Genomic DNA, 27,231 nt, shown 5'->3' with positions numbered 1-27,231 from the left:
AATTTCTATGTCTAGCCAAAGACTAGCATGTTCCACGTTTGGTACTTAGATGCAAACAGCTACACTTTGGGATAAGAAGAATCATGTCTTCCCCTTGTATTTGCACACAAGTGTCCTCATACGTCTCACGCTGACAGCCATGAGCTGCTGTATATATCTAACAGACCTGGCAAGACAAAATGACCTTTCTAATTGTCATTATGAGAAGCACAATGGCAAGTAACTTTGAAACATATGGTAAACTTCATTATGCTAAAATAGAATAGCTTCTACTTTGGGGCTCATGATGAATATTAATGTCAGGGCTCCTGAGAAAAAATGTGCTCTAAATTTTATATTGTATAAAACCCTTTCAAGACCAAAGACAGTATTTATTTATAGTCTTCAGGCTTCTGCATAGATGCTATTAAATATTCCATTAAACATGGCAAAACCAAATGAATAATCACAGAACATTAAAGAGGGATAACGATCACCTTCACAGTTTTAGGCCAAGATCCAAGCAGGGTGAGAACAAGAGGGCTTTGACTTTAAACATGGGCTCAAGGAGGACACGGAATGTACACACGGGAGAGTCAGTGCATTCGGCGGTGAGAGGGCATCCTGACACAGATGTCATAGGGATCCACTCCTGGGGAGATGGTGGGGAGGCTGTATATACTTCACTCAGAGCACACAGAGATCATGGGCAGTTCGGAGGGTCCGAGGGAGCTGGCAGGGTGTAGCTTAGAAGGAATGTAGGGAGTGGGCGCATGGTGGATACAGGCATTCTGGAGGTGTTGGAAGGAAACCAGAGAAGCATGTGGAAGCCGAGGCGGGGCAGCAGAAAGCCGCGGGAAGACGCGGCAGTCTGAGTCGTGGGAGAAGTCTGATGCCCAACAGCTGCAACAGGCAAGAAGGTGCCTTCATGAAGCCCGAATCATAGTACTTTATGATGATTCCACATCATGCACGGAAAGGGATCTTTGACTTAGCGCCCAGCGCTGCTCCTTGTGGAGAGAAGGAGAGGGAGCCGTGGCAAACCCAACAGCCCTCTACGAAAAGCTGGTGACAATTTAAAAGGTCACCCCTTCTGGCATTCTTCCAAGACAGCGATGTCCTTTTCCTACCATATTCTTCAGCACTCTCCCTCAAACTGCTGCTTCAGAGGCCACACACACACACACACACACACATTATAAATAGACACCTTCCTTCCGTCTATGAAATAACAGCATGCTTTCGAAGAAAAAATTCCGACAGGCAGGAGCTGTTTTTCTAATGGACCTATTCAAGAAAACGAGAAAATTAAAAAAAAAAAAAAAAAGCCAAAGACAGCGAGGCACTAAACACGAGCTGCGTCATGCAGAAGGAGGTAGGCAGCGGGTAGAAAGCCGCACACCTCTCCCGGCTGGTGCATTTTCATGGATGTGCACACGAAAAACAATTCCTTCCCTAGATTTATTGTAAACAGTGAAGCCAGTTCATTATGGCCCCCAAATGCGGGACTTCCCAAGATGTCACATTTGTTTGAAAGGCCAGGCCCAATGAATATTAATGCACAGAGTGGAGACAGCACGCTTTTCCTGGGGAAGACCTGTCTATGCCACTGTTTGTTACGTTATTTGCACCCTGATGCCTTAAGAAGTTTCAGAATTTATTCTAAACTGCCATCTCAGCTTGTTATCATTGTTTACAAAAATGTCTTTTCTTGGTCTGTTACTAATTATGGTAAGGGGTTAATTTCACACACATGCACACACACAAAGGAAAAAAAATTAGAATAACCATATTCTATAAAGATGAGGAAATCATCAAGTTCCCTTCCCCTCCCCATCCCCCCAAACAGGCAAACACATGGACAATAAACTATAAAGAAAAATTACAAAGGCACAAAAAGAAGTGAGTTCAGCCTTGCAGCTGGTCAAATAAATGCAAAAAGAAGGCATGAACTAAATACTATCTAATTATTGTTATACTAATAACCTTTAAGAAATAACACCCAGGATGGGAACGGATAGGATGGGAACATCGATTACACTGGTGTAATTCTTCTGAAAGTCAATTTGCAGCATGTAACACATACCATGAGGATGATTATGCTCGTTGGTCCAGTAATGCCAATCTGGCACTTTATCTTTAGAAAAGAACTCATAAAAATGATCATGAAACGCATCAAAATAAGAGATGGTTAAGCAAATCATGGTATACTGAGTCTTGGAATGCTATAGAGATCACAAATAATAAACTGGAATGCTATGTAACAACAGGGAAATGTAAGTGTGTGATGAGGAGGATGGCTCTGGGGCCAGAAGGTCTGAGTCCCATTCTAGCTCTTTGCTTCCCATCTACAACTCCCTGAGCTCACTGAGCCTCAGTGTCCACGTCTGCAGAATGGGAATGACAAATTTATTGCAACATACAGGTGCGAGGCTTGAGTGATGTAACGCTTTCATTATCGCCATATAAGGCTAAGGGCAGGGAGAGGACACACAGTGCAAAAAGTCTGCATGTGCCCTAGGCACTGGGGGGGGTGGCAGTTGGGAGGTGGGGAGGGGAGGGACACTAAAAATGACACCAGGAGCTCTGTTACAGAAGTTGTATGTATAATGGACATTTTTTGTTCAGCTTTGAAAATGTGCTTTATTTATGCTATTTTGTGGCATAAATTTTTTTTAAAAATTTAAGCCACTAGAGTAACCCCAGGACTCTGATAAGCTTGAACTTCAGAGGATTCTTGTATAATGCATAGAGGAAATGACTTTGCCTCCAAAGTTTGAGGTGTTTCTAGGAAACTGCAGACGACTAGGGAATTTCAGTATTTGGTGACCTTCTCAGGGCAGACATGGAGTTTGGTATTCAGCCCCTGCTGTTCCTGAGTCTCTGGGGGGAAAAACGGGGTTGGGCGAAAGGCAGACTTTTGCCAAATTCTAGTGCTCTGTCTTGCTAATACAACTGGGACATGTGGACCAAAGTCAAACGCTGGGTCACACAGAGTTAAAAAGAAGCCTCAACACTACAGTCACCTTGTCTGAGCAAGACCAAGCTTCCTTTCATTAAGCACACCCTGAAATCACAGTATATTTGCATTCGGTTCTTTCTTAGGGAAAGGTAGTATAATATTTGGGGATCCATGAAGTATAAAGCAGCCACAGTAACACATACAAAAAAAGAGAGACATTCAAAATAGGCTAAAATAACCAAAAGTTTAACATCATTTTGGTAAATAAAAGGAGAATTACAAAGCTCGGTTATAATTAAATCTAAAAGCAAAGTACGCAATCAGTTGCTAATGAGTTATCAAGACTTTGGAAAGTATAACATCAAGACAAAAATACCATCACATTATAACTATGTGAGCGTGCAAAATACAAGCATATCTGGTTTATAAATTTTTGATGATGTCAAGTCAGTATGTCTTTAAGCAACTCTTGATGGTTTCTGTCACTCTATAAATATTAAATTGCAGTGCATCAGTTTAGGATTGCCCACCCCTATGGTGATCCAACTCTCCCCAGTTGTGTAAAAATCTGGAGGGAAAGTGGATGGGACACGATGGTTACCCCCCAAATGCAAAAGTGTGGTGGGCCCAGGGCTGCAAAAACTGGTGCAGCAAAACAGGGAAGGAAAACATTTATCGGCACATCTTTTCTCCTTTACGAGAGCTAAGAAAACCTGAAAAATCAAAGTGACAACAAAGAATGGCCTCTCAAGTATTGTCTCTCCTGGGTTGCTAAATATGTGGCAGTTTCAAAGAAAAGGAAGCACCCAAGGGAAATGGCAGGAGGCCCTAACTCAGGGCAACGTCCACGAGGAAAACAAGATATTACATACAAAATTAATAACTGAAAAAAACTGTGACAGCACAAAAGATGTCACAGCACCAACAGCACTGAATTCTGGGAAACCTCACAAGATTGGATTCAGTGAAAACAACCAGTCTTAGTTCCTCAAAGCCCTGAATTGTAGAATATTTTAAATGTTTTATTTAAAGTTTAGAAACTCACTCCAAGAAGCTTAAAAAGAGGACTATCACATTCTGCAAGTTGAATTCCGTGTAGTCAGTAGGATGACCCATTCGTCAATTCGTAGACAAGCTGGGCTTGTGATACCAGAACCTCTGGAGAGTATGCCGACCTACTTGTTAATGCCCGTACTTATAAGAACACAAAGGAAAACACTGGCATCTAAGGAGTTTAGAATAGGAAACATAACTATCCACAGGTCTTTGAAAAAATATCAAACAGCGGTTTGAAGTTAACAAATATGCATCCAATTAAATTGTTACAGTTCGACTTTTTTTTCCAATCAGCTGTGGTATGCTAGGTTCCTTTTAGTCACCCTTCGACAACAAAGGCTTTGGTTGTAATACAAAATATGTTGTTTTCATAACGATGATAAGCTACAGAACCTCCTATCAAGTGAAATGATCCATCTGGTGTCAGGGAAGTTCTAGATAAGATATCATCATTTCAGGAATGAAATACAGAGAACATACATAGAAATTTCAAAAGTGGGGAAAAAAAAATCTTTTCAGGGCACTCAACATTACCAAGAGATGACTTTTAGACTTTGTTCTTAATAGTTATGACTGTGAGTGTAGCATTTAGGTAGAGCAGTGAGGTTGAGGGACGCATAGAGAAGCTCGTGCTGGAAATCAAGTTCATGAAGAATATAAACCAACATAAAAAAACAAATACACACACACACACAAACAAACAAACATAAAACTGCAGACAAAAAATTCAAATCCTGGCCCCTACCCTTCATGTTCCTGTGCCTCTGGACAAGGCCCTAAGCCTCAGCGTCTTCAACTATAAAATGGAGACTAGACTGAGGCCGGCCACACACTGTCCAGAGAATTAGGCAGCTAAATATGTGTCAAGACTTGGCTCAGTGCCTGGCACGGAGTAAGGGCTTAAAGAACAAAATGAAAAGTAATCCACATTTATTAGTGAAGAGAAACTGACAACATCCAGGGGACCACTCCTTCCTTTGAAAGAACACAGTAAATCCATAATAGCTATAGTTAATCTGTGCACACAGCAAGGGGTCCAATAAATACATGCTGAAGATAGACAACAAAGAGCCAAGGAAGAAGAAATCTTAAGAGAACTCAATTTTACACCTGTAAGCATCTATATAAAAGGTAATATGAACCCCTTTATGAATCCCTTAGAACGGAGTCCTACTAATTCTAACTAAGTTCTAGCATCATAATAATAACAATCTGTTTTCAAATCGTAACCTAATGCTGAAGTTGTTCAGTTAACTGAGGGTGGTACCACTCCCACCTGCGGACATTTAAAAACGAGAGTGGGGGGAAGAGTTTGCACAGAAGACATCAGACAGGAAGCAGGAAGCACTCTGCAGGACATGACAGGTCTCATGCAACAGATCACCCCTCAACCACACCACACCACACCCAAACCGCAGCCAACGGACTCTCCTCTAGGAATCGTGGCGCTCCACCTACTCCCCATTCTGAGCTTAATCTTCAGGAGGGAGTGTAGGAGCATGTGCACACACACCAATGTCATCAAAAGCCCAGAATCCACATGAAATTGAGAAAGACTAGGAAAGACACTATTGCCAAGAGCAATCCACCAGATGCTTCAGCGTCACGCACACCCACCCTATTACGGAGAATCCTGTTCCCACTCCAAACAAAGTAGCAAATCAAAAAACTGCCTCTTGCAATTGGGTGTGAAATACAATTAAAATCATCACTGCATTCCCACCCAGGGGATATGTGACCGAAGTATTGGGAAGGGAGTGTAGATAACAAACAGGGACGCAGGTGGAAAAGTAACAAGTGAGGACTTCTAAAAAATTACGTAGAAATAGGAGAAGATCAGAAAGAGTGGAGAGCAAGGGAAAAAATGAACAAAGTATGGATGCGATCATGGGAATGCTAGATCAGAAGGGACTAGAGTACATGGGGACTTTAGTGGCCTCAGGGACTGCAGGATTCACTCTGGACCACAACGGCCTACCACAGTGCCTGGCATACGTAAGTGCTCAATAAATGCTTACTGAAATGACGCATGGATAGATGGAAACACTGGCATACGTGAAGGAACTGAGAGGCAGAGATCAGCCAAAAATCAGTCATTCATCAAACCTCATGTTGTGATGCCTCTCTATGCCAAGTGTTGCACAGATGATTAGCCAACAACAGAAGCGAGATTAAACTGAGGCCTCCTACATCCTAACACAGGCTTTTTACACTGCGGTGTAGAGGCCTCCCAAAAGAATTATCACAATTTTTTGATAAAAGAGGAAAGAAGTTCATTGCAAATTTCAACCAGAGAAACTCACAGGCAAAAGTGGAATACCAACAGAGATGCAATGATAGAAGTAGATAAGGAAAAAAAAAAGGAGAGAAATTTAAAATGCAAATACGTATTTAACAGCGATCCTGATAAAATAATAATTTTATTAATAAGATTAATCAACAATAAACAATTAAAAATGTAAAATTTCATCCCATGGAAAAAAAACAGACAAAAAAAGATGATGAAATTTTTTAAAAGAAGCTTTTCTCCCTAAGTTCATATTCTCTATGTTTTAAAACCTAAACAAAGATTTCTGATTTACAAATGCAAACACAAACTGAATATTCCCCACATAACAATCTCAGTTCCTCCACATACAGACCCTGCAGCCCATATCTGATTCCAAGACAAACAGCTTGGTCCTCAGTTATTAAGAGCTTGATCACTGTCCCGGCCTCAAGAGAGTAAAGCTGTCTACCGTGCAGACCTTCGTCAAAGCTCAGAGGGAAGAAGTGACATTTGGTGAGTTTACAGAATATGATCTCTGGCCACTCTTCTAGGTTCGAAGTCTCATGTTTGAATCATGTCAGATCACTGAAAGTTTCCATACTTAAACATAATTAGCCTGAGCCCTTCCTAATTCACTCCCATGGAATCATTATAATTTAACATGTTTCTTAAAATTTGGGAGATCTTAGAATGGTTCCTTTAAGGATTTGCTGAAACATTGGATCAAAATTTTTGTGGAGAAACATGTACACACCCACAGATCTAAGATATGTGTATATTTCAGTCTATCCGTGAAGTCTTCCTTTGAAGGCATCCCCTGTGGTTTTTTTCCAGGAGTGGCTGATAACAGCCACATGAAGAATGCTTTTGCATTTGTTATGAATCTGTTCGTGAGGACTTTTCAGTTTGCTCTCCAAAAAATAGCCTTTAAGAATTTAACACCACTCTGCATTCCTGAAAACCTTGTGATTCAAGCTGCTTTTGAGGAAGATAGATAGATGACTCTTCAATTGTCTTTTTTGCTCTGGCTCCTAGGAAGCTCCTTATCACATCATATTCTCAACCAGAATAATTAACACTTGTCATTGGATTTTCTTCCATCTCAACTTTCAAATTCTATTTTTTTCTTGTTGTGTTGTTTATACTTCCATTATTTGTACATTTTCCAATTCTCCATTTCCTCCCCATACAGACACACACCCAAAAGGCATGCAAATTCAATTCTTCCGTTCTATTTTTTCTTGAAAGTTTCTTCTAAATACATGGGATAAACGTGGAGAGAGAATTACTGCCTATTTATGCAGAACTTGTAAAGCACAGGATCTCTAAACTGAAAGTCTTTTCTTACTAGGTGTGAGGTGACTTCTAAAAGAAGCTTCACTTGTGGACTTCAAAGTTTAAGGAACAAGTATCTCACTAGAGAATGTCACACTTCCTTTCATCAGCTATTTCAAGGTCAAAAATCATGAGGCAGTCCAAAAATCAGGGCAGGACCATGTCAGCATGGACACAGGACCTTTCTAATCTAACGCAAAAGGTAGGTACAGTGGTCTTCCCTTATCCACAGAAGATGCATTCCAAGACCCCAGGGGATGCCTGAAACCATGGAGAGTACTGAACCCTATGTACACTATGTTTTTAGTATACATACATACCTATGATAAACTTTAATTTACAAATTAGGTACATTAAGGGGCGCCTGGGTGGCTCAGTCAGTTGAGCGTCCAACTCTTGGCCTTGGCTCAGGTCATGATCTCACAGTTTGTGAGATCAAGCCCCGTGTCAGGTTCCTTGCTTTCAGCTTGGGATTCTCTCTTCTTCTCTCTTTGCCCCTCCCTAGTTCGCATGCACACTCTCTCTCTCTCTCAAAACAAATAAATAAACATTAAAAAAAAAAACAAATTAGGCATGTAAGTAATGAACAACAATAACTAATAATAAAATAGATCAATTATAATGATATACTGTAATAAAAGTTTTGTGAAGGTGGTCTCACTCTTTCTTTCAAAACATCTTGTTATCCTGCACTCACCCTTCTTGTGCCGATGTGAAATGATAAAATGCCTACGTGATAAGATAAAGTCGGGGAGTGATGTAGGTGTGGTGATGTAGGGTTAGGCTACCACTGATCTTTTGATGATTCGTCAGAAGTAGGATCATCTTTGTCCTGACTGGGATCGACTGTGGGTAACGGAAACACTGGAAAACGAAACTGCAGATAAGGGGGATCTCCTGTAGCAGCCCCAAATCATAACTGAGAAATTGACTGCACTCCAACTTTATTACACTTAAAAAACTGCTCCTTCTCCGCCCTCCATTTGTGCTTATTCATTGAAAGGCAAATGAGTTAAAGCTGAACAGAGCCAGCCATCACTGCCAGTAAAAACGAAATCCTGCCATTTGATACTCGCACAGAAAACTCCTTTACGTACTTTACGGACCCTCTACACGAATTCCTGACAGCTCAGTGGGCCACAGATCCTGCCAGATTTTTGAGCTACATCTTTTCCATTCAGGCAGCTGGCATAAAATGGGAAAATTCATTAACATGCTAATGATGTCCTATTTAAAATTCTAGCCCTGATTATTCTGTGATTAAATCTCTCCCCTTGACGTCTGCTTCCTTTATATCTGAGTTATAGTGTGAAATCAACAATATTAATAAAGTACAATACAGATTACCAAGTTATACACAAGGGATGGAAAAAGTTATATAAATCTCATGGTTGTCTTTTTTCTGAAAAGCAGGTGTAGCAAACTAAAGAAGTTACTGATTTTTTTGTCCTACCCTCCTTAAAAAAAACAAAACATTAAAATCCATAAAAATTAAAGGTTTATAGCTAATCTCCGTAAGTATTCAGGGGCTGAAAGATAGATTTAGCTTTCCATTCTATTTCACTGTAAAGTTGCTAAGAATTCAAACGTGTTCTCCCGAAGTCTTAAGAACAGCTGATAGAGGTTAAAACACACAGCCTTTGCATCTCTTCACAGAGACTATGTGTCACTGAGACAAAGTCAATGGATTCAGTGATGATTTCTGTCTCTCTTTGTCTTTGAGGACTCTGGCACATTTCAGTACTTTTTCATCATCTTGTTCTGTCTGCTGACACCCCCATCTGAAAATCCCACTCAGACAACTCAAGCATCTTCCATGAAAGACAAACTTACCTCTGTGCTCACTAAATTAGAATGAATTTTAAGAATTAAAAAAAAAAAAAAAAAAGAAGACCCAAGGTCTGGGTCTGTAATTCAAAGTAAAGGAGTAAAGGAATAAAAGAAATAAAGGTATGTTTCATTTTAACATCTGGCCTGTGTAAATGACCAAAATTTATGGCACATTTACTATTTTCAAAGACACCACCCTGGATATTGAGACAATACAAATGAAACTAATCACAGTGCTTTTCTTTGATCTCAGTCTAGCCAGAGACATAGATGTAATAATATCGTAAGTGATCAGCAAAGCACTTTCCATCAATAAGAGTTCTCTGTATGAGACAGACTACCAATTGTTCCCGAAAACTGCAAATCTCAGGGTGCCTGGGTGGCTCAGTCGGTTAAGCATCCAACTCTTGATTTGGGCTCAGGTCATGATCTCATGGTTTGTGAGACTGAGCCCCACATCAGGCTCTGTGCTGACAGTGCGGAGCCTGCTTGGGATTCTCTCTCTCCCTCCTCTCTCTCTGCTCCTCTCCTGCTTCACTCTCCCTCTCTCTTTCCCTTAAAACAAAAGAAAACGAAACAAAACACGAAACCAAACAAAACTCTCCATTTGCTATAGAAACAGAACCCCTGGCTGGCCTTGGACATGTGTGTGTGTGTGTCAGCCATCTTGGACCACACGTCCCGGGTGTGGATGGACAGAATAGAAGAGCCTGGGTCCCTGACCATCATGGAGTTGCTCATCGGTATCCGAATTGACTTTTTCCCAGGTGCCACTATAGCTAGAAATCAAAATCTGCTTTAAGAATTCTACATATTGCCCATTTCTTAAATAGTCTTACTTTAAAATATTTTATCTAAGGATAAAAAAGTCAGCTCACGGTACATACACACATGTGCATACTGGCCCTCTGTATTTGCTCTATATTTAAAGCTCTACTTTTAGAGCTCCCTCTAAATTTTAACTCTCAAAAGCCAACAAAAGACAGAAAATGGACTTTGGCCTAGTTTTATTGCATTTCAATGGATAAAAGCTTCAATCTACTATGGAATTTATGATTTATTTATTTATCTGTCTCCCATTACTCTCACTGACCCAAGATTATTAATTTGGTTGACCCAATAGCCAGGTCACCTCAGATTGGTTAAAATTTAGCTTCAGTCTAAAGCACAGGGAAAAGGATAGCTGATCCAGCAAAATCCAACCCTAAAACATAAAGAACACCTTCACAACAGTAACAGTAACAAGTAACAGTAATAGTAACGGTAACTGAGCCCAATGAGGGGCTTAAAGGCATGAACCAGGAGATCATGACCTGAGCCAAAGTTGGAAGCTTAACTACTGACTGAGCCACTCAGGAGGCCCCTTTATCCAGTCTTAAGCACAAGTCTTCATTTACTTCAATCTGTGGAGTATTTTCAAATAGCCATATTTCAAATGTGGCTACCTAACATCCCCATTCTTTTCTTATTTCTTTTTAAATAAGCATATTTTGTAAATATAGCTATTTATTAGTAGATAGGTCTTTCATTTTTCTAGTGAACAACATTTATTTAGGGACCATGATATACTATGTATGACCTCTGGCCTCCAGCAACCTTTACTCCCTAGAAGAAATGCAAGGGCAGTCTCACACATACACACATACACACACACACACACACACACACACACACACACACCCTCAAAATCTTTAGAAGTTGCCTCATTTAATCTGCATGACTTCATCAGCCTTTGAACTAGATATTATTCTCCTCATTTTACCAGTGAAAAAACAGGTTCTAGCGTCTAACATATTTTAAATCTGAATTTATTTTTCGTGATTTCATTCTTCCGATTAGAAACTGAACCACTGTAAATTCTTTACATGTTTTTAAAGAAATAAGTTTTCACTTTTTCACTTCATCAATTTGGACTGAACCAGCATCTTCTGAGACCATCCCTCAGGGAACCAACCTCAAGGTGACCTCAGTTGCTCTTAACAACCAGAACAGGAAAAGAACACAAGCAAAGAACACAGTAACTCCTCTGACAGGCAGACACTTCAGCTAGGGCAGCACTGGCCTCTTCTACATCATTCTTCCTGAGGAAAGAAGCTCTCAGAAAACCTCACACATAGAAGAGCCACTTCATGGTCTTTATTCGGTTTTCTGAGTCAGCCTGCTTTCGTCTCTGATTGTGCAAGCCAGAAGACTGAGCCAAGGAACAAAAGGAACATAACTGTCAAACAGAAAATTCTCAAGACCTGTGCCAAGGGAGGGATTGCTCTAAATAATCACAAGGCCATTAGCAAATTCGGGGGGGGGGGGAGGGGGTGAGACAGAAAAAGAAAAGACATCGCCTGCTAATAGCAAAACAAAAGCTGAGAAGTAATTCTATCCCATTCGCCAAGGCTCCTGCCAAATAGATCCTCCAGGAAAAGTGTCGTGTGCTCCAGGACCCCCTTCACGGTGATGGTCACACTACCACCACACAATACAATTGGTACCGTAGATATTTCACCAGGCAGCAGTGACTACTTACCATGGGCAGTTTCCCCCTGGTCCAGCTCCTTTCTCAGTCTGCTGTAGTCTTCCTTCACACTTCCCAGCTTCTGGACATTCCTGGAGCTCAGCAGCAGCAGTTTGTCGAGGAGTCTCTCCAGCCCTTCCCTCTCTGATGTTAGTGATCTCATCTCCTCCGTGAGCTCCTTGGCTGTACAGAAATGGTTTCCTGCAGCACATTTCAAGAGAGAAGGAGGGAAAACAAGTTTTACAGCATCCCCACATGTGGAAGATTTAGCAACAGCTAATGCGCACCAACGGTACGGAGAAAGAGGGCTGAGCTTTGCAACTGCATCCAACTGCATGAATGGTCTTCCATGGAGGAGTCCGGGAAAACACTGACTATCCTCCTTCTGCTAGGAAAACCCCCAGTCTCTTTATCGCCTTATTCTCGTTTCGTCTGCTGTAAACGTTCCATTGACCAATTCGTGTCCCTGTGAAACACAATGACACAAAAGTGTCCGAGTGAAATCCAGGGAAGCCACATGCTATCATGCCATTCAAATATCCAAATGTCAAAGAGAAATGGAAAGGGACGAGCCGTTGGAGTCAGCCTAGACCTCAATTCAAATCGTATTCCTCCTGTCACCCAACCTGCATGACCTTGAGCAAAGAAAGAGGCATGTGCAATTTCAGGGCAAACTTCTTATAAAATCTGATTGTACTAACACCTGCATCACAGGTGGCTTCAAGAATAAACACGAAATTCTGTAAAGCACTAAGTAAAATATATCACACACTGAATTTAGCAAGATTGGGGGATACAAGGGCAATATACAAAAGCAATTGCATTTCTAAGCATCAGCAGCAAGTGGTCTATGAATTTTTATAGAATGCCATTTACAAGATTTTAACACTCAAAATACTTAGGGATAAATTTAAAGAAACATGTGAAAGACCTCCACACAGAAAACCATTTTTAAAACTCCTGAAAGAGGGGTGCCTGGGTAGCTCAGTCGGTTAAGCGTCCGACTTCAGCTCAGGTCACAATCTCGCGGTCCGTGAGTTCAAGCCCCGTGTCGGGCTCTGCGCTGACAGCTCAGACCCTGGAGCCTGCTTCCGATTCTGTGTCTCCCTCTCTCTCTGCCCCTCCCCCGTTCATGCTCTGTCTCTCTCTGTCTCAAAAATAAATAAACGTTAAAAAAAATTTTTTTTTAAATAAAACTCCTGAAAGAATAATTAAAGAAGACTTAAAGGAATCAGAAAAATAGAAACTATATATACATATATTGGAAAATTGAGTATTTTTAACATTTCTACTTTCCTCAAATTCATCTATTCATTCGATACAATTCCAGTCAAAATCTCATAATGGTCTTTTGTAGAAAGTGACAAGCTTATTCTAAAACATAAAGGAAAATGCAAAGGCCCGGATCAGCCAAAAAAAATCCTTGAAGTAGAACGAAGAGGAGATGTATTACTTGATTTCAAAATAATGCTGAAGCTACAGCTCACGACCGTATAACATTGGCATATAGATAAATAGATAGACAAACAGATCAATGGAATAGAATAGTCCAGAAGTAGACCTCACACAGTCAACTGACTTTCAACAAAGCGCCAGAGTAAGTCAATGAGGAAAAGAGTACAATGGACCCCTGAACAACACAGGTTTAAAACATGTAGATCCAGGTACACATGGATTTTTTTTTTTATAAATACAGTAGAGTACTGCAAATATATTTTCTCTTTCCTGTGATTTTCTTAATAACATTTAACATTTTCTTTTCTCGGGGCGCCTGGGTGGCTCAAGTCATGATCTTGCAGCTTGTGGGTTCCGGCCCCGCATCAGGCTCTGTGCTGACAGCTCAGAGCCTGGAAACTGTTTCAGATTCTGTGTCTCCCTCTCTCTCTCTGCCCCTCCCCTGCTCATGTTCTGTCTCTCTCTCAAAAATAAATGAACATTAAAAAAAATTTTTTACATAACATTTTCTTTAGTTTACTTGATTATACGAATACAGTATGTAATACCTATTGCATAAAAAATATGTGTTAATCAACTGTTTATGTTTATTGGTAAGGCTTCCAGTCAACAGTAGGCTACCAGCAGTTACATTTTTTGGGGGAGTTAAGAGTTATACTCTGACTGCATGGGGGGGCCGGCACCCCTAACCTCCACATCGTTCAAGGGTCAACTGTATTGCCAACAAATAGCAATAGGACAACTAGCTAGCGAGATGGAGAAATATGAACCTTGATCCATAGTTCAAATCATACACAAAATTTCATTAGAGACAGATCACAGAGCTACCTGTAGCAGCAAAAACTATAAAGCTTCTAGAAGAAAATACAGAATACCTTTCTGACCTTGGAATAAGCAAAACTTTGGTTAGGACCCAGAAAACACTACCTATAAAAAAAATAGGTAAGTGGACTTCATCACAATGATAAAACCTTTACTCATAAAAAATACCATTAAGAAAATGAATAGGCAAGCTACAGACGGGGAGAATATATTTGCAATACGTCTATCTGACGAAGGAGTGGAATCCTACAACTCAGTAATTAAAACACAAATGGCCCCATGGAAAAACAGGCAACTGACTTTACAGGGTGAGATATGCAAAGGGCTGGTGATCCTATGACAACATGTCGGTGTCTCTTAGTCAACAGAAAAATACAAATTCATGCCACTGCAAAACCATTCCAATGGCTCAAGTGAATGACACCAAAGCCCAAGGTTATGGACTCCTGTGCATAATGGGAGGGTCAATGGCACAACCACCTTGTGGAGACTTCTGTCCATGTCTCATAAAGTTAAAAACACACCTACCCCTGGACCCAAACATTCTACTTCCAGGTATTTACCCAGGAGAAACGAAAACGTGTAATCAAAAATAGTTGTACTCAAAAGCTCATCGTGGCTTCACCTGTGGTAGCCCAAATGAAACAAACTAAATGCCCATCGAGGGGAGAAAAGCAGACGCGGAGGCACATCTACACAACAGAAGACAACTCCACCACAAAAAGGCACAAGGGCCTCATACACATGGTGATGTAGGAATCTCTCAAAAAAGAAGAAAGAAAGAAAGAAAGAAAGAAAGAAAGAAAGAAAGAAAGAAAGAAAGAAAGAAAGAAAAAGGTGCAAAAGACTGCATATCACATGATTCCATTAAGTTCTAGCACAGGCAAAGCTGATCCATGGTGAAAGATATCAAAACAGAGGCTGTCTGGGGAAGGAACACAAAGGTGGCTTTTCTGGAGTGATAAAAATATCTGCATAGGGCTGCAGATAACAGGTGTCAAAATTTCTATAATGGGGCACTGAAGATCTGTGCATTTCACTGAATATAAATCATACCTCAATAAAAAAGGAAAAATATATTAGGGAAAATTTTAACATGAAACTTACACTATCAATTAAGAAGCATATCCCATTAACGAGCCCTCTGTAAATAATAGTTATTGCTACCAGAGGGCTCCGTGATGCTTCCACAATAAAAGCTACAAGGCTTTTCTCCTCAATCTCTCACCACATCCCTATGAAGGAAGTTAGGTCCTATGTTATCTATTCTGAAATGCACGCTTTGGTTTTCACATGTTAGCATCTCTGAAGTGGTGATGCCTCTTACAGTTGCTATCAGGCAGGAGGTAGTCTGGATGAAGCTGTTACTGGGTGACTGTCTTTCTTGGTGGCCTAGAGGACCATCTGCAATCCCCTGGTGTCTCAAAGTACAAACCTTTTAAGGATCATTTGGGACCTGGCTGTTGCCATCTATTGTAATGGATCTGTAAGATCAGGAAAGCACCGACACTTAAAACTTCAAGAATGGTGTTGCAGCTTGGCAGAAACCTATAGAACCCCACAGAAACGGTAGTTTATTCTTAGAGGATAAAGACTTCCATCACCAATAGTTTCACTGCTGCAGAGGATGAGAACGTGTGAAATAACCTGAGCTCCAACCACTTGGAATTGAAATGTGTTTCTGAACACTCAGACTCTGAACATGAAGACATTTTAGGAACACCCTAAGTGATTAATTTTCCTCTTGGAAGAGTGATACGTGACTTTTCAAAAGCCTAAATACATCTAGAAGAACTATTTTAATATGTATAAAATAAAAATTCAAAGCTATAGAAAGCATATCATTGTTTAGTTGACAGTGATTTTTCTTTCGTAGTAGTGTATAAAATAACAGTGCATTTTATGTTCACTGAAATACAAGTTGTTATCTCTGCTTAACAATCAGGAAAGCTGAAATCTAACGAAAAAAAATATCTTGCTGAGGTTACCTAGCAATCAAATGGAGGGCAGGTTTCCAACTCAAACATAACTCCAGAACCCTTCTTCGGTACTATAAACTATGCTGTTTACTTCTTTATTATTAATAGGCAGACTTCAACCCGATATAAGTGGGAGAAATGTGACAAAATATTGTCCCAATTTAAAGGCATTCTGAGGGGCACCTGGGCGACTCAGTTGGTTGAGCGTCCGACTTTGGCTCAGGTCATGATCTCCGGTCCATGGGTTCGAGCCCCACGTCAGGTTCTGTGCTGACAGCTCAGAGCCTGGAGCCTGCTTCTGATTCTGTGTGTGTCTCTCTCTGCCCCTCACCCACTCATGCTCTGTCTCTGTCTCTCTCTCTCTCAAAAATAAATAAACATAAAAAAATAAATAAAGGCATTATGGACACCTAGCACATACATTTCTGTCACTGTAATCCATAGTGCCCAACTCCATGACTGGATAAATATCTTTTGAGATGCTATTTATTGGCTGCCCCTATAGCGGGCAAATGCAAGAGACAAGGCACCACCCGCTCTCCGGAAAGTACCATTAAATAAAGAAGAGAAGCCGTATTCTAGGAAGTGGCACTAGGAGAGCTCAGAGAAAAAAGGCTGTTCCAGAAGGTGAAACAGAGGCAGGTTTCATGAGGAAAGAATGTTAAGGTTTCCAAAAGAAAAAACGGAAACGTGGTTAGAGAGGAAAGGGCTTGGCTTCAGAGGGTGGTATGAGGCATGTGGCCAAGATGGAGACCAGACCCACAAAAAAGCTGGATTCAAATGGTAGAGGGTCCAAGATGCCAAGCTGATGGGCTTGACCCGTTCAGGAAAAACAAAGTCCGGATAAGGAGCGCAGGCTGGACTTCCATGAGCTTTGAGCTGGAAATAGCAACACAACTAAACCATTTCCTGGACCCGTGATTTCTTTCCCAAACAGTGACCAAGTCAGGGCCGCTGTGGGATGGAGCCCCTGTGGACTTCCACAAAGAACCCCGAGTTTGGTAAGTACGGAGTACCCATTTGGGAAGATGAACAAAGTTCTGGCCCTGGATGGTGGTGATGTTTGCACGATGATGTCAATGTACCTAATGCCACTAAACTGTAACTTAAAAATGGTTAAAAGGGCAAATTTTATGTGTATATTTATCTTATAATAAAAAGGTATCCTTTAAAAAAAAACAAAAAAATAAAAGAACCTCAAGGGACATGCCATGTTCCACGGGTGGTTTTGGAAAGACCAGCCCAGAGGTGTGACTGCCTCTAGACAGGGCAGCCACGAGCACAGGGTGATGCTTTCAAATGTCCCTTCCATGGCTGGACTCAGGGAGCCCCAACCTTTCTGCTGGGGCATATTTTCAAGCAAGGGAGGTGACGAAAAGTGAAGTGGGCACCACCTGTGTCCCCAGAGACAGCAGGCAAAATATACCCCAGTGTGTAATCTCCTCTTACAAACAGTTCAGGGAGAAAAGACCTCTAAAAACAAACCAGAAAAGACTACACAGGGCAAGTGCCTGCCTAGAAGCTTTGCTGGATTTATAGGAAATACATCCTCAGATACCCCTGCAACTCACAGAAAGCTCTAGAGAACGAGCGCCTTAATAAAACATGAAAGGGATCATTAATTAAAACCTGGGTCCCTTCCTTGGTCCTGAGGGAAAATGCATAGTGACAGACGTGTAAATTTTATATATGCAGAAAGAGTGTGAATTCCCAGAGAGACAGTTAATATCGCAACCGAAGCCATGAGAAAATGCTACACTGCCCCCGGTGAATATTTTATAAGCATTTTGGTCTCAGATCCAAGCCCATGAGGTAAATCCTGCTTGATTTAGCCCTCCTTCATTACTGAAACTGGCCAAGAGCTCTGTGATGAAAATACAGAAAAGTAAACGCTGATCCCTGAAGGCAGTCCCATCAGTGACCCCGTGACCCCAATCTCTGTGACTCTAATGGGCCCTTTCCTAAATGCTACAGGAGGATTTGTGCAGATGAACGTCCTGCCTTTGCCATCATCCCACACATACACCAGGCTGCTCTTCAGCAAGAGAACAGTACTTGGGCCTTCACAGAGATTTTTTAGAGAACCTGTCAAAGTCTTTTCTTCTACAAATGCCACAATTAAAAACCTCCAGGGGAGGGGCACCTGGGTGGCTCAGTCAGTTAAGAGTCTGACTCTTGATTTTGGCTCAGGTCATGATTTCACAGTTTCGTGAGATCAAGCCCCTCATCGGGCTCTGCACTGACAGACCAGAGCCTGCTTGGGATTCTCTGTCTCCCTCTCTCTCTGCCCCTCTTCTCTCTCTCTCTCTCTCTCTCTCTCTCTCTCTCTCTCTGTAACATAAATAAATAAATATTTAAAATTAAAAAAAAAAAAACCCAGGTTAATGCCAAAGCCAAAACTGATTTTACCCACTCTGTTCCTTCTAATTTTATGCTGTATCCTAAACAAATATCTCCCTCTTCTACTTCACAGTATCTCTGGGGTTTTTTTTTAGGTCATTTTTTGAGAGTCTGATTTTATAGATTACAGGAATCGTGTTATAGGAATAGTCTCATTTAGCCTTCTCAACAAGCCAGGATGGGGACCTTATAATGACTGTCCCTGATTTCCAGTTGAAGAAACTAAGACCCAGAGAGTGACCTTCCCAAGGTCACAAAGTTTTGGAGTTCTAAGATTCCACAGGAGGTTACTGAATTTGAACTGGGTTCTTCCAAGGTCACACTGGTTGCTAATACAGCTCAGTAAGTCACTTGGTCAAAACGTGAAAATGTGGCCACAAATCATCCATAAAGGGAGGGAGTACAAAGGCAGCTGGAGAATGAATCCTGTAGGCTGTGTCACCCAGTCTCTAGGCCTCACGTGACTTTAGGGGGAAGCCACACACACACACACACACAGCACTTGCATAGGCCCACAGACATTTCCATCTGTAACGATTCTCCTAAAATTATTCATGTTTATGTACTCAAATTTCAGCTATCCTTCTTTACTGGGAAAGAAAGAAAGCCAGTGCTGAAAATCATCAAACTCCAAAAGTAATAGAGTCCTGCATCTTTTTTCTGGCACAACGCCATATCTTTTGGGGAACGCCAAGCTCAAGTACACATGGTTCTAACAGCTTGAGAAAGCGTAGTACCTGGTGAGAGGCTGAATATACAAACAGGTAATGGCCAGATCATTTCTAGAAAGAGCACTCTGACCCACAGCCTGCAGAACCTGTCCAGGAAACGAATCCCCATATCTACAACAACCAGTCCAGGACCCAGGCTGCTATAAGGCAGGCTTGTAGGAAGCCAGGTTGCTATTTCTAGTAACAATCCAGGAAACAAAAAAGTCACTTCTGTAACAATTGGTCCAAGATGGCAGGATTGTATTAATAACTGACAGCTTCCCTAATTTTTGTCCCTGCTTCCAGCCAGAGAGAGCCAAACATGCCCCCTAACCAATCACACAGGCTGCTGTAAGTAGCCTGCCTCCAGTATCCCCAGCCTCCAGTCAGAGCACACCTGAAGCCTTCCCTTTTCCCCACTACAAAGCTTTCCCACTCCTCCGCCTGCCTTTGAGTCTCTACCAAAACACAGGTGATGGTGGCCAACTCCCTTGCTGTAGTAACCGCTGAAACAGCTTTCACTTCTCATTCGGTGAGTCTTGTTTATTTCCACACTGGATAGATACCATCTCTGAAAAATGTTTGCTGGGCCTATCATCCCCTCCAGTCACTGATCTAATTTTTTTAGAGACAGCGAAATATTTTGCGCTTATCTGGAAAATCTAGTTGATATCTAGATAGCCTTCCATTTAGACACCATTAGTGCAGCTAATTTTTATTCTCTGTAAAGGAAAAGTTGAATTGGATAGAACCATCGTCTAAAAAACATTGGCTTGGAGTATCATAGACATCTTGACATGCTATTTGAGAATAAATGATTATCTGAACTATTTGTTCCTTGGAAACAAATAACGGGAGGCAGGTGGGAAAGAAAATATACCACAAACTGAGGGAAGACCCAAGGGAGGTGTGAAAATAACAGATTCTGAGGATCAGCAATCAACAAATGAGGTCCATTTTTTCTTAACATAATTAGTCTCACCGACTGTCTCCCAAGGGCCAGGCATCAGGCAAAGCCCAAGAAAAACAGAGGAGAGTGACTCAACAGATGGACGCCATCAATAACAGTGGATGATGCAAGGAGAGAAAGGCTGGAGCCAGAAACGCACACAAAATGTCAACATCAGAGCAGTATCAGAAGGGGGGCATCAGAGAGCCAGGCTTTGATCCTAGCGGAGGGGAAATGGTCACAGCATGGCAGGCCCCGTGCCAGAGGAAGACTGGGATGCTAATCAGGTTACAGAGCACAGATAGAGACAGAGCCCAGTTATAGGACCTGGGGACCCATCCAAGGACTGGGTCCCAGCAGTGGTGCAGACCCAGAGGCCAACATGCAGGAAGGATGCTTGCTGCTGAGACTTACACGTGAGTACCACACTACTTAAATACCTTCTGTGTCTGGGCCTGAAAAGTCCTGGGAATTGAAGGAGCATTGAGGAGGCCACAGCTACAAGAAGGGAGGCATGCGTGCAGAGGGTGGGACTGGACTGAGTTAAGGCACAGGGCTCATCCCTAGAAGCCAGCAGCCGGGCAGGGGTCCAGCGTGGTGTTAAAGGAGATAGGCCCGAACTTCTGATGTTGACATCTTAACCACAGAGCCCAGATCAGCCGTACCCACCACACAAGGTGAGGGCCATCCCCTCACCTTGCCTCCCAAGCAGCAGCAGCCTAGCAAGGGGCCAAAGCAATCAATCTGTGGGGCAGAGGACAGAGTTTTCAGTGAGGGTCACAAAGAGGTTAAGAAGCCCTTGTCCAGGCTGGGCTACTCCCCCCACCACCCCTTTTTTTAGTTCAAATTTTTATTTAAATTCCAGTTCGTTAAGGGGCACCTGGGTGGCTCAGTCAGTTAAGCATCTGACTTTGGCTCAGGTCATGACCTCACAGCTCATGGATTTGAACCCCACATCGGGCTCTGTGCTGACAGTTCGAAGCCTGGAGCCTGCTTCATATTCTCCCTCTCTCTCTCTCTTTCTCTCTCTCTCTCTCTCTCTCTCTCTCTCTCTCTCTCTGCCTCTCCCCACTTACATTCTGTCTCTCTTTCAAAAATAAATAAACATTTAAAAAAAATTTCAAATTCCAGTTAGTTTACAGTTCAACACTGGTTTCAAGTGGTTCATCACTACATACAACACCCAATGCTCATCACAAGTGCCCTCCTTAGTACCCGTCCCCCACCCACCTCCCTTTGTCAATCCTCAGTTTGTTCTCTATCATTAACAGTCTCTTGTGGTTTGTTTCCCTCTCTTTTTTCTCCTTCCCATATGTTCATCTGTTTTGGCTCCCTTGTCTGAAAGTGGATTCTCCAGCCCCAATTGAGTCACTCTAGCTGTCCCTGCCAAGGCCTACCCAAATTGCAGATTCGTGGGCAAAATGAAAGGTCAGTGATGCTTTAAGTCACTAAATCCTGAGGTTGATTTATTACACAACAATCGATAATTGAGAACAGAGTTTGGTATCTGAACGCTGCTGGAACAGACCCTAAAATCTGAGGCCCTGATGCTTGCACCAGGTGGCAGGCAGAAGCCTCAACAGGCCTCGGTGCAGGCTAAAAGGGAAGCAAGAAAAATATAATTGGAAGCTGGAAGAAAGGGGATCCTTGACACGTAGTGATGGAAAGTTTGGTAACATTACCAACTGAAGGAGTATAGAAAAACTTCCTGGGGTGCCTGGGAGCCTCAGTGGGTTAGGCGTCTGACTCTTGATTTCGACTCAGGTCATGATCTCATGGTTTGTGAGATCAAGCCCCAAGGCAGGCTTGCATTGGCAGCACAGAGCCTGCTTGGGATTCTCTCTCTCCTTTTCTCCCTGCCCCTCGCCCCCCTCTTGCACGCACACACTCTGTCTAAATAAAAATAAATAAATAATGGGGCGCCTGGGTGGCTCAGTCGGTTAAGCATCCGACTTTGGCTCAGGTCATGATCTCACAGTTCGTGGGATTGAGCCCTGCGTCAGGCTCTGTGCTGACAGCTCAGGGTCTGGAGCCTGCTTTGGATTCTGTCTCCCTCTCTCTGCCCCTTCCCCACTCATGCTCTGTCTTTCTCTGTCTCTCAAAAATGAATAAACGTTTAAAAAAATTAAAATTAATAAATAAATAAATATAAAGAAAAACTTCCTAATAAATTTAGTCATATGGCCAAGGAGACTCCAGGCAGAATGCAGACGTGCCCACTGGCTTCCCGTCACTGCCTAGGATACAGTGCAAGAAAAGAGAAGCGAGTTAAAGAATACATCGTTCAATATGAAGGTGCTAGGATTTGCTGAATCTGAAAATAAAACTACTTTCTTATTCCTAGTCTCGGGAGACAGCAAATGATTCTCGAAGGAAGAGAAGGTCTCAGTCTATAGATCAAATCAAGGGTGGGAGATCTAACATGGTGAATCATAGAAACTTTCAGACAGACACAAGGCCCCCTGGTAATCTTAAACACACTCCCAAGACCCTCTTCATTCAAGAGTGCGTCCAAGAATCCCAAGGGCTTTGCCCCTCAGCGTTCTCACAGATGGCCCAAAATGGAGGAAGGCTTCTCTTGGAGAGGTACGTCATGGCTTTTGTCTAAAGGAGTGAGGATTTGCCATTCTGAATGGACTGGAAGTGTCCTGTCAGGATCCTGAGGGAAGTGCCTTCTCCCTGCTCAGGTTCCCCCACCCCCACCCCCGCTGTGGAGTACAGCTCAAAAGGAAACAGAAACCACATTGTGTGCAGAAGACGCAAAAGAATGATGACCACCCTGGCCCTGGCACGGCCGGTGAGGAGACCCCATTGGCTGGAAAGCCTGTTCGCCAAGGGCCTGCAGTGTCATCCGGAAACAGAGAGGTAAGAAGGTAAGCTCCCATCCCAGCTAAGTCTCCAATCAGGCCTCACCAATTTTCTCAGCTGATCAAAGAACTAAGCACAAAACCCAGGCGCCATATGCAATATACCATCTCAAGAATTTTCCTCAGGATCCTAAAAAGAGATTACTCACATTTGAAAGAGGGATATCTCTGCCGCCTGAATGATACATCTCCTCCCTTGGGCTTAATAGAGACACATCCACCTGTATTCCTCAGGAAGATATATGGATTAAGAAAGGCAAAAACACTAACTCAGAAGCAAGATTGTGTTCAATCTTCTTTTTTTTCTCTTAGCAAATGGGGCCATAATTCCAAGTAAATGGCATGTGAAGCTGTTAAGAGCCAAGCCCCACATTCACATTTCGATGTTGCGCTGGTTGTAAATAATACGCCTGACTGCATCAGGAACCAAATTGCTCGTTAACTGCCAACATTAGTTGTTTAATGATCTGAATACCAGAAGATGCCAATTATTGTATTCCTTCTTAAAATGCCATTTAAAACCCATACATGTAATTATTATACCTTTTCGTTAAATTTTTATGATTCTTCTGAATCTGCTGAGCTGGAGGCTCACTCAACCTATAAAACTCAGAGAATACTTGAAGGATGTCATTATGTAACTAGATTAAAACTCCATTTGTCAGGGCACCTGGGTAGCTCTGTCGGTTAAGCATCTGACTTCGGCTCAGGTCATGATCTTGCGGTTCATGAGTTCAAGCCCCGCGTCAGGCTCTGCGCTGACAGCTCGGAGCCTGGAGCCTACTTCAGATTCTGTCTCCCTCTCTCTCTACCCCTCCCCTGCTCATGCTCTGTCTCCGTCTCTCTCTCTCTCAAAAGTAAGTAAACATAAAAAAATTAATAAAAAAAAAAAAAACCTCCATTTGTCACACCTGGACTTGAGTCCCTGCTCTGCCACCACTGAGCTGACTGAGTGAACTTAACCAACAGATATACCCTCAACCTCCTGATCTGTTCACTGGGACCTCAGTATCTCTCCCACCTACCTCACAGCTGTTGTGAACATAGAATAAAATAACAGCACACAGGAGGGGTGCCTGGGTGGTTCAGTCAGTTAAGGGTCTGACTCTTGGTTTCAGCTCAGGTCATGATCTCACGGTTTCGTGAGTGTGAGCCCCAAGTCGGGCTCTGAGCTGACAGCATGGAGCCTGAGTGGGATTCCCTGTCTCCCTCTCTCTCTGTCCCTCCCCCACTCATGCTATCTCTGTCTGTGTCAAAATAAATAAATAAACTTAAAAAATATATAGAGGAACATTTAAAAGCATTCTTCAAATGACAGGGTAAGATACTATTTTCAGAGACTTGTGTTTTCGACCTACTAATTAATGGGAAAATATATTCCTAATAACCACCAGATTAAGGAGGGATTATGATCCACTGAGAATCCTCCAGAAATCTAATATCTCTGACTAGTATGTTGAATGAGTACATCACCTTGTCTCATGTCATCGTTTTCTCTTCCTATAGGAAGGGGCTGACCACATCCAACAAGCTTCATGGAGCCTCTGCAGCTACATAATGCTGTACAAACATCTGCTAGAATTATATGGCATGAGGATTAACTCTAGTCTCTCAACTCATAAAGAAACAGAAACTGGGAAGTCCAAAACATGGTACCTACACTGATAACTTATCTTTTATTATATGTGCCTATGTAGTTTTATTTTCTTAAGTTTATTTATTTTGAGAGAAAAAGAGACAGCATGAGTGGGGGAGGGGCAGAGAGAAGGGGGAGAGAGAGAATCCCAAGCAGCTTCTGTCCACACTGTCAGCACAGAGCCCCGTGTGGGGCTCAAACTCATGAACCCGTGAGATCATGACCTGAGCCGAAATCAAAGTCGGATGCTTAACCGACTGAGCCACCCTGGTGCCCCTGTGTATAGGCAGTTTTAAGAGTCTTATCCATCCCTTTACAAGATGGCCATGGTGCCCATTTACTCCATGAGTTTTAGTGAAACTTCCCACAAAAGCTCTGAAATGTCCAAGTCCGATATGGGTTATGGGTAGGAGGTTACTCGAGGACAGAGCCCGGGTGTGGTGGCAGCCATCACTACTCCGTTCAGGTGCTTCAGTGTCTGCACCGTGTTCAGTTACCTGATACGGCTAGCATTTTGGCTTCAAGCAGCGCCGGCAGTTGGATTTCAATATCATTTACTCTCTTCCTGAGAGTGCTGCAGATTCTCTCGCTCATACACACCTAGAAGGAGAGAAATGGCCATGAACCATCGTTTACTCAGGTAAAACTCAGAAAGCAATGGAGCAGCCGGCCAGAGGCTTCTGCATCTGCAAGTAATTAAGAGGGGTGGTAAAGAGAGACTGAAGGAGAGTTCTTTAAAAGCAAGCAACGTAAACAGACAGAAGTAAAAGAGGAAAGAAGGGAGGAGGGAAGACGGAAGGAAGGGAGGGGGGAGGACTAAATGAAGTGGGCATCGGGGGCACACTTCAAGCATTAGGTCCCATACCTTCACCACATCTAAACGCAAAAATGACAAGAGTTAACACACCAAAGCGCAACCACAAACCACAATAACCTCACCACTCTGCCCACTCCCTCCTCAGGGTTACTCCCGCCTGAAATACTCTTGACCCAAGTGACTTAGCCCACTCACACCCTTCCGGCCTCTGCTCACACACTGCCTCTGCTCACACACGGCCCGGCTGATGAGCCATGTACGATGGCAACCCCCTCAACCCTCCCGTCTTCACCCTGCATGATGGTTTTCCATAGTGACTTCTCCAGCTGACACTATTTGTTTCTGTTCCTCAGTTTTTCTAGAATCTCTGTCCCCTAGGATGCAAGCTCTCTGTGAGCAGGGACTTTGCTCTGTGTCTGGTACACAGTAAACAGTAAGTAAAGGTGCACAGCAATTGAGATCAAGGGCAGAGCAGCAGGCTAATTACTAGTAGATGTTGTCTAATGAAACTTTAAGGGCAGATAGTTGCTGGCAAGTCATATTTGAAAAATAGACAAGGAGACCTCAATGAGCTCTGTAAGTTTTATTATGTATTTTTCCAGGATGCTCCAAACACTTCCTATGTTCTTTCTTTGCTCTTTCAAAAATAGCAAAAATGTTAAATCTCACATTCCTTTCCCAAATGTCTTAGGTTATCTTTTACTTTCTTTGAAACTGAAACATCACATTTCTTTTCTTTTATTTAAAGCGAAACCCCAGGACGCCGGGGTGGCTGAGTCGGTTAAGCATCTGACTTCGGCTCAGGTCGTGATCTCATGGTTCATGAGTTCGAGCCCCGTGTCAGGCTCTGTGCTGATAGCTCAGAGCCTGGAGACTTCTTCAGATTCTGTGTCTCCCTCTCTCTCTGCCCCTCCCCTGCTCACACTCTGTCTCTCTCTCTCTCTCAAAATAAATAAACATTAAAAAAACAAAAAGCAAAAACTCCATATTCAATTGATATCTACACTCAGATAAGTGAGCTACCTAGAAAAACATCCAGTTCAACAAAAGCACACAGCTCAGTTGAATAACAATGAACATGTGTACAGAGACATTTTGGGTGTTCCACAAAGGATGTTACCTAGAAACGTCCCCCTCTTCTTGCTAAAAATCTGATTCCATTCAAAGACTAAAATTAACCCACTTGGGTTCACAGAGCCCAGAGAAAATACAAAATTTAATTTCCCCAGAAGAATCTAGATCTTGCTAGATACCATCGACTTTAATTGTTGTGCTTATCTTAGACTTAAATTGAAATTATTTTTGGAATCAAAGCAGACCTCACCCATCCTGCCTAAAACATTATACTATTTCTTTCATGGCCTTAAATATGTTCTTTTCCATAAGCAGCTGTAATTTCCCAGATCTCTTTATAAAACTCATTCTCTGATGAAGGCGACAGCATGGTGGCCTCCACACCAAAGCTGGAATCAGCGGGGATGAGCGTCCCCATGTCCCAAGTGATTAATTCCTAGACCCTCACGGTGGTCCTGACATTTGTCAGGAAGTCAGAACTGGTTGTTAAAAAGAAGATGCTCTGGATTCCTCCTCCCAGCACCCGGTCTCAGGTTGGCCCAGTGCCCGACGATGGCTCATCCCTTACCATCCATCTAAGAA

General features: G+C 42.4%; 1 protein-coding gene across 8 annotated transcripts in view; it reads right to left on the bottom strand.

Moving 5' to 3' along the window:
• The window catches only part of DISC1 (DISC1 scaffold protein), a 353,788-nt gene that overhangs the window by 188,289 nt on the left and 138,268 nt on the right, over window positions 1-27,231 (bottom strand). For 7 of the 8 annotated variants that reach the window (XM_053207444.1, XM_053207445.1, XM_053207446.1 and 4 more), the window contains 2 exons: window positions 25,256-25,358; window positions 11,953-12,141 (listed from right to left, as the gene is read on the bottom strand). In XM_053207444.1, the coding sequence (XP_053063419.1) occupies window positions 11,953-12,141; window positions 25,256-25,358 (292 nt within the window). Of the gene's footprint in view, window positions 1-11,952; window positions 12,142-25,255; window positions 25,359-27,231 lie in introns of those variants that run through there. The other variant, XR_008292258.1, reaches the window with a different exon arrangement.

The sequence above is a fragment of the Acinonyx jubatus genome, chromosome D2 (genome assembly GCF_027475565.1).
Source record: "Acinonyx jubatus isolate Ajub_Pintada_27869175 chromosome D2, VMU_Ajub_asm_v1.0, whole genome shotgun sequence".
In the NCBI taxonomy this organism is placed as follows: Eukaryota; Metazoa; Chordata; class Mammalia; order Carnivora; family Felidae; genus Acinonyx; species Acinonyx jubatus.
The sequence above is the reverse complement of the archived record's forward strand: the minus strand, read 5'-3'. Positions and strand labels throughout refer to the sequence as shown.